Source organism: Elephas maximus, chromosome 15, assembly GCF_024166365.1.
Source record: "Elephas maximus indicus isolate mEleMax1 chromosome 15, mEleMax1 primary haplotype, whole genome shotgun sequence".
In the NCBI taxonomy this organism is placed as follows: Eukaryota; Metazoa; Chordata; class Mammalia; order Proboscidea; family Elephantidae; genus Elephas; species Elephas maximus.
In genome coordinates, this window is record NC_064833.1 from 34,266,287 (window position 1) to 34,279,832 (window position 13,546).

The window sequence follows — 13,546 nt, forward strand, 5'->3', positions numbered from 1 at the left end:
AAAGCTTATTGGTGAAGGCCATGTTTTAAAGAGAAATCAGACCTTCTAGATAACAGCTGATTTATGAAGTGTATTTTTTTTTTTTTTTTGTAGCACAGTTGTTTTCTTTTAAATATAAATGCTTTGTTCTCTTTATCCTTTAGTTCTGTTTTATCCTTTGGAATGTTTATCATTTTTTCTTGGAAAGTAATTCTGCTAACAGAATGAGTTGCTTGCTTTAGTAAAAAAAATATAGCAAGAAAACCAACAATTTGTGGACATAATGGTCATGTATTTTGACCATGATTAAGAGGCTGCTGACCAACTATAGACCATCATTTTATTAAAATATAGGTTACAGCCTTTATGAATACAAATGAACCTTTTATGGTGTGATAAATTGTTCTTTTGTGCCCACCATCCCTACCCCGCCCCCCCCAAAATCAGAAGACCAAACCAAAACCAAACCTAGTGCCATCGAGTCAATTCCAACTCATAGCGACCCTATAGGGCAGAGTAGAACTGCCCCACAGAGTTTCCAAGGAGCACCTGGCAGATTTGAATTGCTGGCCCTTTGGTTAGCAGCTGTAGCACTTAACCACTACGCCGCCAGGGTCTCCCCCAAAAGCAGAGATAGTGTAATTTGACTGTGGACTTTGACCCACACATAGTTAACATTTTGATTGTAAATTTGGTAACTTTTTAGCAGTTGAATTAGCTGCTACATGGTGGCCATTTAATGTATGAAAATCTGCCTAGACTCAAAATTGAAAAGTAAAGAGTTTCCATTTTATTTTTGTTTTTAGAAACTTATTATTTATAAAGTAGCCTAGTTCAATGCAATCTTTTTTTAGCCGTTAATTTTACTTTCTGACTTCATTTTCTCAATTTTCAAAATGTTAATATTCAGTGATTTTAAATGTGGGCTGTGTTTTCTACTCCATCATCTCTTTGCTTAAGCTATATATTTTAAAGCTTTTCTGAATCATTGAAGTGCTAAATATAGTGCTGGCACTCAGAGGCTTGTTAAATGAAGACATGCCATGTCATGGAACTGTCATCGAGGTCTGCATGCTATTTATTGCCATGAGTTAAATCTCTTACAAGTAATAATGTAATATACTCTTTTGAAAACTTAACGTTTCAGTTAAACAATCCTTTGGCCTTCTCACAGGGAATCTATCCTAGAATACAAGCCTATAAATTATTGCTGCTCTTTACACCTGCTTGTAATGTGTGCAGTTTAGTGGGAAAATACATACTTCTAATCCACTGTAAAAATAATAATAATAATAATAAATAAATAATAATATATTTTTTAATTCACTGTTGCTCCTATCTGTAGACTATCTATTATGTTATTGCTATTTTCGACTCATTGTGACCCCATGGGACAGAGTAGACCTGCCCCACAGAGTTTTTTTAGGCTGTAATCTTTACAGGAGCAGATCTCCAGGTCTTTCTCCTGTGTAGTTACTGGGTGGGTTTGAACACCAACCGTTGGGTTAGCAGCCGAGCACTTAACCATTGCATCACCAGAGTTTACATATATTATCTCAACCAATGACATCCCTGCTTTATACATGAAGAAACAGAGGCTGAGAGAGGTGTGTAACTGCCTCTGTCACAGAATAGGTAAGGGTATGGCTAGGACTCAGACAGACCTGTAAGCATTTATGTTTCACAAACTGCCCTTCGTAGAATTCAATAAGTGTGTTATAGAAAAAAAAAAAAGGAACAGATTTAGGAGGCAGATAGCTTTAGGCTTTCAGAACCAACTACTAGCTATGTAACATTCTCCTAGTTTCCTCATTTGCAAAATCAGAGTACTGCTACTCGCTTCGTAAGATTATTTTGAAGATTAAATGAAAAGGCACGTAAAGCCTTTGGTACATTGCAGGCTTTTAACAAAGTCACCTAAACTGGCTGTCCAAGTCAACTCACTCTCTGCAAGAAGATGTGAGCATTGACCAGGAGCCTAGGTAATAGACCATGCATTTTAAAATATTTTCAGAATTAAAATTCTTAACTCATTTTTTATCCTGAATCAGAAGACACTGATTAGAGTGTTCTCATTGTATTTTTCGTTGTACGTCTTTTGAAGGGCAGATGAGGTTTCAATCCCAGCAGCAATGCAGTTAATAATGGAGATGTTTCCTTTTTTTAGTTTTAATCCTTTACTTTAATCATTTGGGCATTTCTGGAGGGTCTCATGTTGCCTATGGCCATGGAGTGGCCATTTCTCATTCAGTCTATTGATATGGCGAACTGTTGGGAAGAGACAGGAATGATTGATAAAGAGGTGGCATTAGAACAAATGGTATAAAATGCATTTCTCTGACCACTAAAATTTCAACGGGGCTAAACCATGAGCTCGTGAACATTTTATTTGCAAAACAAATGAATTTCTTTGACAGAAACTTTCCCTTTTTCTGTTTAATTTTTTTTTTTTTAGGATGCAGAATAGAAAACTGTGATTCTTGCTTTAGCAAAGACTTTTGTACCAAGTGCAAAGTAGGCTTTTATTTGCATAGAGGCCGTTGCTTTGATGAATGTCCAGGTGGTTTTGCACCATTAGATGAAACCATGGAATGTGTGGGTGAGTGGTTTTTAATTAATTCTCAAACTGCAACTTTTTATTTTAACATTTATTTCTTGAAAAATGTATGCTGGATATATTCAGTCTAAAAACCAAATGTGTTCTCTTATTGTTAATTTAAACTGGAAATTAAGTGTTTTTTTGTAGACTTTCTGGATTCTTCAGGCATCATGATGATGGGGGGTAGTGTTGTTTATTATATCTTGTTACAAAATTTACTAGTTGGATATTTGCCATGTTAAACTACTTATGTGCTGATAATAACATTTTTATAGACTATGTAATACATCCATTTCTTATTATCTTAATAAATTGGTACTAACTGTTGGAGAAAAAAAATTTTAATTTAGAACAAAAATGGAGTTTTCAAGCAGTACCGTGTCTGTTAATTATTTGATTGCTTTTGTTATGCCTATTAATTATGGAGCATCGTCTTGACTTTATCTTTCAAAAAAAAAATCGAAGGCAAATTTTTCGTGCCAAATTTATTTAATGTGATTGACTGCACATTAAAACAATTTTATGTCTTTCACTAAATTTAGACACCTAGAATGTATACTTTCAGTGGTTAAGAGTTCTGCTGTCTACCAACAGGCTGGGCGTTTGAATCCACCAGCTGCTCCTTGGAAACCCTGTGGGGCAGATCTACTCTGTCCTATAGGGTTGCTATGAGTCACAATCGACTCGACAGCAACAGGTTTAGGTTTTTTATTCATAAATAGTAATTGGGAATACACACGTTATAAAGTTTATATTTGAGTGTTCTCAAAATGCCTTGGTATTTCTATACCATGGATTGAAAGGTAAACACCTGTCAGTGGCTGCATTTTGATGAATGCCTGAACCTACTTACCAGCGTAATGGAATCTTCATGTCCTCTCACTCCTGAATTTTATCTGGCATATTATACAGCTGATATGATGCACGACAGAGCTATGTATTAAAAATGAGACTTTGCATCCCCTTAAAATGAAGACTTAAAAGACAATTAAGAACTATTTTCTGTAGAAGTACTGCTGAAATAGTCTGTAATTATATATTGGAAAGTTTCAGAGGGGAACATGTTTACGTGAGGGTTTTTTTGAAGAGATGTATATTGTGTTCCTATTCGTGGGTGAATTAACACACTCATGCAAATCCTGTAAAAAATAAGCGAGTTACTGGAAGAGCATACTGAGAAGGCTGAATTTGCTTTTGAGAGGCAAGACCCATACCCACTACAGATATTCAATGGAGACTTGTAAGATAAATTAAAAATAAAATTCAGTGTATTACCCTGAAGAGAAATCTTAAATAGCTTTACTAGAAGGAGTTTTTTTTAATGGTAAATTTGATGAGAAGGTTTAACTTTGCATATCTATATATTTTCGTTCTACCCCCTTCCCAGAGGATGATGGGAGATTAAGCCTAGTTTTCAACCACATGGACTTGCCAGAAGAGATGTTAAAAGCTTTTTACATATCTAGGAAAAATACGCATTTTCAAATATCTTATCGTGTTTGTGTTTTTCAAACTGAAGTAATGTACAGTACCAATACGGAGAACAAGAAATACTAAATACAGTGGCTTCCAATTGTCTGTTGAAAAAATATAGAGAATCAAAAAGTGCAAAACAACCTCCGCATCCTCTTCCCTAATAGCTTTCAAAATTAAAACAAACGCATTTGTGATTTGGTGGGGAGGGCATTATAATTTACCTGTAAAATTTTGTCTTTTGTCATAAGGAAATAACGTCTTATACTCTAGGTTTTAGCTGTTGAATCCTGTTAAAGATTATAAATTTCAGTGCCATTAGAATGGATCAGTAGCTTTCCTTCAAATAAATGAACTAAGACAGACTGAATGTAACAGCTGTTTAATTACTTAGATGGCACTTGTTTCTTGTTTCAAATAATTTATAGTTCCCAAAAGACAAGCTTAGGTCTTTGTGGGCTCAATTTAATTTTTGGTATCGGAAGGAAGAGAGGGAGTAGAGGAACATTGCTAAATGAATTTGATGACCGTGGAACAAATGCATATCAAAGTGCTATTTGTTTCTTTTTTTTATTATTAGAAGGATGTGAAGTTGGTCATTGGAGCGAATGGGGAACTTGTAGCAGAAATAATCGCACGTGTGGATTTAAATGGGGTCTGGAAACCAGAACACGGCAAATTGTTAAAAAGCCGGCAAAAGACACGATACCATGCCCAACCATTGCAGAGTCCAGGAGATGTAAGATGGCAGTGAGGCATTGTCCAGGAGGTGAGTTTGGGTAATCACTGTCATGTGCTGTGTGTTTTCTGATTCTCCCCCTCTGTAGCCACCCTGTCTCCCAAAAGAGATTATCCATGCAGGAAGCCTGGTAAATAACCATTGGTGAAGGGGTAAAATTCTACAGTGTACTTATTTAGAGACAAATGTTTAAGTTGTGAAGCATGTAAAGTGAATGTTTCATTTATTTTCATGATATCTTAAAGATAATTTAGAAGAATAGATTACAAATGAGATTTTTAAAATGAGATTTCTAAAAGTTCGTGTGAGTGTGCCTGCGTGCGTGCATGTGTGCTTGGTTAATGTACCCTAAAAGCGGGCTCATGTGAAATCAGACTGAAATCAGGCCTTTGCTGATGTTACTCTGAGAGGGCAGTCAACTTACAGTTGAGAAGGGTTTAGATTAGAAAGATTTATGGAATCTTTAGAGTCATCTGCATCACTACTAGTTGAAGATGACAACTTAAAATAAACTTACCCAAACACTGGGAAGAATAAACCTTGTCCTAATGTTACCACAATTAGCCATTTCTCTTTGTTTTGATAATAATTTGTAGAAAACAGCTACTGGTATGTGTGTGTTTATTCATGTCTTTGTCGTAATTGTGCTGATTTGCAGTAATTATTGTGTAATAACAAAATTAGGCCCATTTAGGAATTAGAAGACGTACATAACTGAGGTACCAGATGAAGCACAATCAGTACCCTGAATTGCACTTCTCAGCATCGTCACCGTGGTTCTTAAAGCATCGATTGCTTGTTACCCTTGTTGTATCTCTAGCAGATACTATATAATACCAGGGATGAAGCTGGAATTTTCTAGTGCACAAAACGGGAAAGCAAATAAACAAAGTTGTACTTAGAAAATTGCCCCATAAAATAATCAAAGCTTTTGTTTCCTTCATTCTTTCTGTTGGTGCACAGTTTTTTCAGCTTTATGACTACAGCCCAGAAAGCAAAGACATATATTTTTAAGATAGTTTTTGATATCCGTATCATGCGACTTGATAGAGAATTATCTATGACCCATGGAGAAGGACAAAACTTTTAAGACTTGAAGACTCCGAATGGCCTTTGAGAACTATTAGATCCAGATTCAGAAGCTACTCTTAGGAAAGCAGCTTTTCCTCTTGAATTAGTTGTGCTTTTCCTTGCTGGGTTTTTGAAACAAAGTTTTTTTGGATGTGCTTTTCACTAACAAGGATGGTTTTGTTCACTTAAACTGGGTATTTTTCAGTCAAAATATAAGAAAATATTTTCTTACAAAACTAATAAGCCACTTCTTGGATAGCTGAGAGCATTTAACCTGCAATCTTGTGCCTCAAAACAAACCTGATGTATTCAGGTATGGGAAATAAAGACTTTCTTTGTTGTATATTGTTTATATAACTACTCCCCCCCCATTCCTCTTCCAGCAACGTGGTCCCCCCAATTGTGGTTTACGCTAATAGCAAAAATTAACCTGAAAATGCTCCTATAACAAACGTGCTTATGTGTAACGAGAGCCAGCACTTTCCCCTCCCCCCAAGACTCTGTGTTGACCTAGCCCCAGCCTTGCTTGAAAATTTTGTAGATAACAGCTAAATTGTGAAACTATAATGTTTATTGCATCCATATTTTTTATGCTACCAACAACAGTTTACTGTCTTTAATGGAATATAACCTGCACTGTCAGTAACTTAAATTACACCCAAACAAATGTATGGTCTGCTAATAATTCTGTTTTTTTTTTTTTTTAAGAAATGCACCAGTACTGGACTTTGAGTTAATTCATCTTCAGGTTTTACCAAGTTTTATTTGTTTGGAAAGACCAGCTCTCACTCTAGTCCCTATATCTACATTTTTACTTTAATAAATTCAGTTTTTCATATAACCTGTAGAATAAGTAGGTTTGAAAAGTCAAATTGAAGTTTCTTTGTTTTATAGCGAAAGAATTAAAATTTAATTGATTATTGCTGGAAATGGTAAATTACTCTGCCAGAAAATACCTTTTATTTACAAATGTAGGAAATGAAAAATAGAACATGAATTTTGGAACTTTGAGCACCAGGTGATAGAAACTGGCGTAACTTCCAGCGGCCGTATCCTACCTTGCCCCAGGTGAGAGAGGGAAAAGTGTCTTTCTTCAATAGGTCATGGTGATTAATGAAAAGATGGAAGAATCCAGAAGGAAACCACTTTATCCCATTTTACATCTTGATTTGATTTCAGTGATCTGCTTTGACAAACCATGCAAAAATCTAAGTCGTAATCAGGTTGGGAATACAGGCATTTTTCAGATCTTTTCAACACATGTGTAGATTTTTCTCCTGTTGGGGCCAGTCTTAACCAGATTGCACACAAATGTAGCCTTAACCTTCTTCACACTGAAGCACGGGCACATTAAAATCAGCTGCTTTTGATTACTTAAAGGCATAAGTTAGAGGTCAATGTAATGGAATAGTCACTAAGTGTGTAAGACATTACATTGAAAACCATTAAATATGAGAAAATAAATGGCTGCACGATACATTTAAAAACAGTATAATGCTCTAACCTTTTTTCTTAATTGTCGTATGCTTATTTGATTTGAAAAAATTAAGTATATCTGGGAATATCTTAAGTAGTGGATTGGTTACACTTGAGATTACTCAGTGTTCATTCCCAATCTTTTCTTTTTGATTTGTTATCTTTCATGTCCGATGACTTAACCTGCAGTGTTTCTTGGGACTCTTCCAGTGCTCATTCTTCAGGATCTTGGCCTGGCGATCACGTGATCTAGGTTTCTGCACCCTGTCAGCTCATTAATTCTGTGACCCTTGGCAAGTCACTTAACCTCTCTTGGCCTCTATTTCCTCATTTGTAAATCGAGGAAGTTAGGGTAGCCAGTCTCTAATATCCAGACCACCTTTAAAATTTGATGCTTCTAGAATTAATTGCCAAAATATGTGGACAAGTTCTGTGGTTGTCGTATGTAAAGTGAGGAAGAGACTTGGAAGCTCAAGAGCATGGTTTTATAACCAAAGAACTGAACCCTTTTCCAGTAGCTGCACCATGCATTTGCCAAGCCTTCCACATCTGGCGGCGTTCACCCTCCTACTTCAGGAAGGATTCAACTTGTGCAGTCAACTCTCAAAGACTAAGCAAAACTCTTCATAAGTCTGCACATGACCTTTGGTTTAGCTACCAAGATAGGAGGGTGGAGAATGAGAAAGGAGAAAAAAGTAGAGAATAAAAGATCATAGAAAAAAAAGAAAGATGGCCCGTGGGTCAGAGAAAAAAAAAATTGAACACTGAGTATAGGAAACAAGGAAAAAACCAGAATGAACTGTTTAAAAATGAAGGCTGTCCTCACTGCAGATATAACTGTCTGCAGCCCCCACTCTCTACCCTGACTATGCTAATAGAGTTAATCCTTTTGGGATTAATTTATTCTATTGCTATAGAACCTGCCACTTTAAGGGATTTATTTTTGAAGGGCTTTCAAGTCTGGACCCTGCTGTGCATTTCTTAATAGAAAAATATAAACATGCTATTATCAGATATTTAAATGGCAAATGGGAGTACAAAATTGTAGTTGCTGAGATGTGAATTGGGAGGATGCTTATGTACAGAAGAGAATGTTGTCTTCTGGAGGTGGCTTTAGTCTTCCACTCTTTCACAGGATTGGCTACCACTATAACGTCATCCTCAAATATTCTGTCTTACCTACATGGGACTCCTCGTTATTTTCCAAAGTCCCAAGACAACTGATTTTGTGAATGTTGGTTTAGTTATTTAGTGCTGCTATAACAGAAATACCACAAGTGGATGGCTTCAGCAAAGAGAAATTTATTTCCTCACGGGAAAGTAGACTCAAAGTCCAAATTCAGGGTGCCAGCTCCAGGGAAAAGCTTTCTCTCTCTGTGGGTTCTGGAGGAAAGTCCTTGTCTTCAATCTTTCCCTGGTCAAGGAGCTTCTCGGGCACAAGAACCCGAGGTCCAAAGGACACGCTCTGCTCCCAGTGCTGCTTTCTCGGTGGTTGAGGTCCCCATGTCTCTCTGCTCGCTTCTCTCTTTTGTATCTCAAAAGAGATTGGCTTAAGATGCTATCTAGTCTTGTAGATCTTGTTAATGTAACTGCCACTAATCCATCTCATTATACATCATACTGATAGGATTTACAACACATAGGGAAATCACAGCAGATAACAAAATGGTAAAGAGTCATACAATGCTGAGAATAATGACCTAGCCAAGTTGACAGATATTTTGGGGGAACACAATTCAATCCATGACAAATGTATTCAGATATTTTTTTGAGCCTTACTCAGTGTGCCCGTTGGTGTTCTAGGCATTGGATTGCCCAAGAAGCCCTGTAGAGCTTTTTCTAGTGGAAGGAATGGCATTTAAAAGGTAAATGGATGAGTATATGGTATAATTTCATGTGGAAATGAGGGTTGGGAAGAAATAAAGCAGGATAAGGAGTTAGTGAATGACTGGGTTGAGGGGGAAGAAGTGACACTGATCAGAGATCTGAGAAAGAAGGAGCATGACTTTTTTGTTTTTCTAGATTTTGTTTTTGCACTTGAGAAATATACACAGCAAAACATACACCAATTCAACAGTGTCTACATGTACAATTTAGTGACATTGATTACATTCTTTGAGTTGTACAACCATTCTCACCCTCCTTTTCTGAGTTGTTCCTCTCTCATTGGCGTAAACTCACTGCTCTCTAAGCTTCCTATCTAATCTTTTGAGTTGCTGTTGTCAATTTGACCCCATATAGATGGTTTTTAAAAGAGCATAATGTTCAGATCTTTTTTACTACTTAAGCTAAACTATTTGGTTTTAAGATGATTTCAGGGAATATTTTTGGTTTAAAGTTTAAAGATTATATCAGGGTAATAGTTTCAGGGGTTCATCTAGCCTCCACAGCTCCAGAAAGTCTGGAGTCTTTGAGAATTTGAAATTCTGTCCTACATTTACTCCCTTTTGATCAAGATTCTTCTGTGGAATCTTTGATCAAAATGCTCTTCTGGTCTCATGGCAAAGGAGGCAGTTGTTCGTGGAGACAATTAGCCACACATTCTGTAGTGGTTACCAGGGATAGGAGGGAGGGGGAAAAGAGAAGTTAATGGTGATGGAAAAATTGCATTGATTATGGGTAGGGTTGCACAGCTGAGTATTGTAATTGCTGTCAATAAGCTGTAAAAGTTGAATTGGCAAAAGTTGTGTGATTTACAACAATGGCAAAAAAAAAAAAAAAAAAGAGCAGCTGTTGAATCTGCTTATGTACAACCAAACACCCCATGGGATTTGCTTCCTTAGTTTAGAGGTAGGTTTTAGGTTCATGGTTTCATGGACCATCCTAGTTACTTGGCCTAATAACATATTTAGTGTTTCTTTCCTACCTCCTAGTTTGTTGTATAGTGCCCAGAGTCTTAAAAGCTTGCACGTGGCCATCCAAGGTACAACAATTGGCCTTTATTCTCCCTGGAGTAACAGGAAGAAGGAAAGTCAGGAATAGGAGGAGGATATGGAAGGTGTGGAAGCAAGCCCTTTAGGGAAAATTCTTTACTTATTGACTAAATGGCTCCTTTTTGTGAATACCGTTGATTCTACCTCTATAAAAAAAAAAAAAAATTATTATTTATTTATTTTTTACCTCTATACCTTTTTTTTTTTTTTTATATACCTTAGGGAATAGGAAGGACCTGAGATCCTGACTGATTCAAGGTGATACTAGCAAGTTGTTAGTGGTAGAGGCAAGAGTAAGAGCAAAATCTTGCTGCATAGGAAACCAATGTTTTCCTGTGCCTTTTCTTTGTACCTTATAATAAAGCTCAAAGATAAAAAGCTGTGACTGTCCTACATTGAAGTAGCCTGCTTTTAACTATTTTTCCATCCACTCAGAAATATATATTTACTTTTACTCTACAAATCCTTTCAAAACATAATACCCTGCCATCGCCAACACTTCCTAACATCTTCCAACTTGAAACATTCTCCAAAGCTCATTTAATAAATGCCAGTGTTGAGCTGCTGGCTTTGCTTTGGTTGAGCTGCCCCTATGTTAAGGCCCTTTTCTCCTATCATTCTAGTGACTTCACTCCTCAGTTTGCTTGGGGGGAAAAAGTGTAACTTAAAGATTGTTCTTTCCGTCCACTGCCTTTCAAAGTCAGCCCTCTAGATGAGTCTGTCTTGTTTTGAGCCACGTACAGCGTTCATCTCTGACACCTGCTCTTTGGTGTTCATGGAAGCACTGGGAGTCCTGAGCCCCACCACCACATCTGATGGCCCTGTGCCACGTATGGTTTTTCTCTTTCTGACACGTTTCAGCAATCAGACTATTAAAAAGTAATTTAGGTGAGGCTTAGATTTTTTTTTTTTTTTAGATGTATGTTCGGATGGCTTTCTGCCTCTTTTGCTTGGGACTGCCTCAGCTCACCATACTGTAGTTGTTAGTAATAATACAGTATAATTCTTTAAAGCCACTTCCAGCACTGTGCTACAGTTTAAATACAAAATCTTCAGGAGCATACTACTTCAATTTGAAAATGACTTGTTCCTCTTATAAGATATTACCTGACCATTAAGCACCTCCCCCGCAAAGTGGCTTTTAACTTGGTAGGAATCAAAAGAAAATATTATTTGGCAACTTAGAACTTGAATCTCTGCAAACATTTATGTTTCAAAATGGCAAATAGTGGTAAGATCTCTCTAATCTGTGTTTTCTGGATATAAACTGACGTGACAACATGTGGACTAGGTATTTAGAGAATATAAAGATGGTTGTGGATTGTGACGGATTAAACCGAGAGCAGGAAATAAGCACATTTTCAGTAGGATAGGGTCAAGAAAACATGCTTTAGACATATGTTCTTTATTTCTCTACATTTTGTTTATATTTGAGTCACAATTTATGTGGTCTACTTTATACATTAAAAAAAAAAATTTTTTTTTTTTTTTTACTTTATACATGCCAACCTCTCAAGAGTAGTTTGGAGGAGAATAGGATAAGAGGAAATCTCTTTTCTTTTGAAACTTCCATAGTTGTCAGGAATGTAGATACTGAAATTTTCATACAAAGAAGAGAGCATCTAAGCAAGGGGAATTCTTATTTCCCTTCTGTTTGCGGTATTGAATGTTTATGTTTCTTTGAAAATCAGTGATTTGGGTTAGTTGCTGTAAATTAAACAAATCAGACAATTTCCTAGGTACTTTGAATAAACTGCAGCTAATTGTGATGTGCATTTTATAGTGATGGTAAACTAGGAGTCACGCATAAGTAGCCATATTTTAGATGTTAATGTGTAATTAGCATACAAAGTTGATCTTTCAGCTTTAACAAAGATCTACCTGCAGGTCTTATCTAAGTGCCTTTAGGGTAGTGGCTTAGAAAGTACCTACCCCCCCCCCCCCCCCCCCCGCATTTATCTGTCTGTCTGTCTATTCACTCACTCACTCATTTCCTGGAAAGTGGGTGGGGTTCGTTTTCAGAATGACTAGTTTTCATATAGCGAAACCTATAGCCAGAACTCGACGGGATTGCCTTGTTTTTTATGTCTCCCAAGTTTTATGCTTTTGACAGGGTGCAAAGTCTTACCACTTTTCTATCGCTGTCTGTTCATGGGAAATACTGCGTTTTTCTTCTCATGAGAGGCTTCTGCTTTACACAGATTCTGGTTTTCACAGGTTTTAGCATATATCAGAGGATAAGGGTCTGAGGAAATGAAACAGCAGGAAAGTGGGCCCCGATGGTGTATAGGAGCTTATGAAAAGCCCCTGTACTTCCCAGGGAGGGCAAGACTGAACTTATTCCTGAGCACGGACATGGATGTAGACATAGCAGTCTAAGGGAATGCAAAGCATCCAGAATGTGGAGGCTGAGGGAATAGATATAAGACAACCTTTTTTTCCAGTTTCATTACAAACCAGCCTTGGGGCCAGCCTTGCTTGCAAGTGCAGCTGAGGAGTGAGTGAGTGAAAGAAGTCACCACTTTGCCTACAGGCCTGTGCCATTCTCGACAGCTTCCTATCTGGAGTCTCTACTGGCCCCATTTAATTAGAATCCGAGCAGTATGTACTAGTCTCTTTTATGGGTACTTGTAAAAAGGATTTCTCAACTGCCTGTGCCCCTGAAGCCCTGACGTTCCTTGTATGATGAGGCAAGGACAGGAAAATTCCAAAGGGGCTCTTCTATGAATTCCACACAGCAGTGAGTGACACTGCTCTTAATGTAAAAAATATAAAATAATTTTTACAACGCTCCAAAATAAAAACAACTTTAATGGGACACACATGTTGTCCGTGGCAGACTTTTTTCCCCCCTTCAGGGGATTTTTTTTTTCTTCCCCTTCCTTTTGAGATAAGAAAATTTTAAGTATAAATCCCCTGGTGGTTTCTTAGAACAACTTATTTTCCTCATCAGACACCTCTCTGGGATCTTTAAATGGTGTTGATAAAAAGAAAACAGGCGGTTGGCTCATTTAGATTTCCTGTAAATACCTCTCCAGCTACTGGACAGACCTAGAGCTGTGCGCATGGATGTTCTCCAGAAGCGGGAGGCAGCAAGAAAACATTTTAATGGAAATAATGACAGTGGTTTACTAAAATCCCAGTGTGATTCACATCTGTCGTCCTGCAGAAGTGGTTAAGATGATAAAATTACTTTGTGCAAAAGGAAGCAGGGGTGGGGGGAGGACGGAAGGATTATTTGGCAAAAATTACCACCATTAATTTAAAAATGTAGAG

At 37.2% G+C, this 13,546-nt stretch overlaps 1 protein-coding gene across 4 annotated transcripts in view; it reads left to right on the top strand.

Annotated features, from left to right (window-relative positions):
- The window catches only part of RSPO2 (R-spondin 2), a 193,451-nt gene that overhangs the window by 118,730 nt on the left and 61,175 nt on the right, over positions 1-13,546 (top strand). For 3 of the 4 annotated variants that reach the window (XM_049854306.1, XM_049854305.1, XM_049854307.1), the window contains exons 4-5: positions 2,435-2,578; positions 4,632-4,820. In XM_049854306.1, the coding sequence (XP_049710263.1) occupies positions 2,435-2,578; positions 4,632-4,820 (333 nt within the window). The remainder of the gene's footprint in view (positions 1-2,434; positions 2,579-4,631; positions 4,821-13,546) is intronic. The other variant, XM_049854308.1, reaches the window with a different exon arrangement.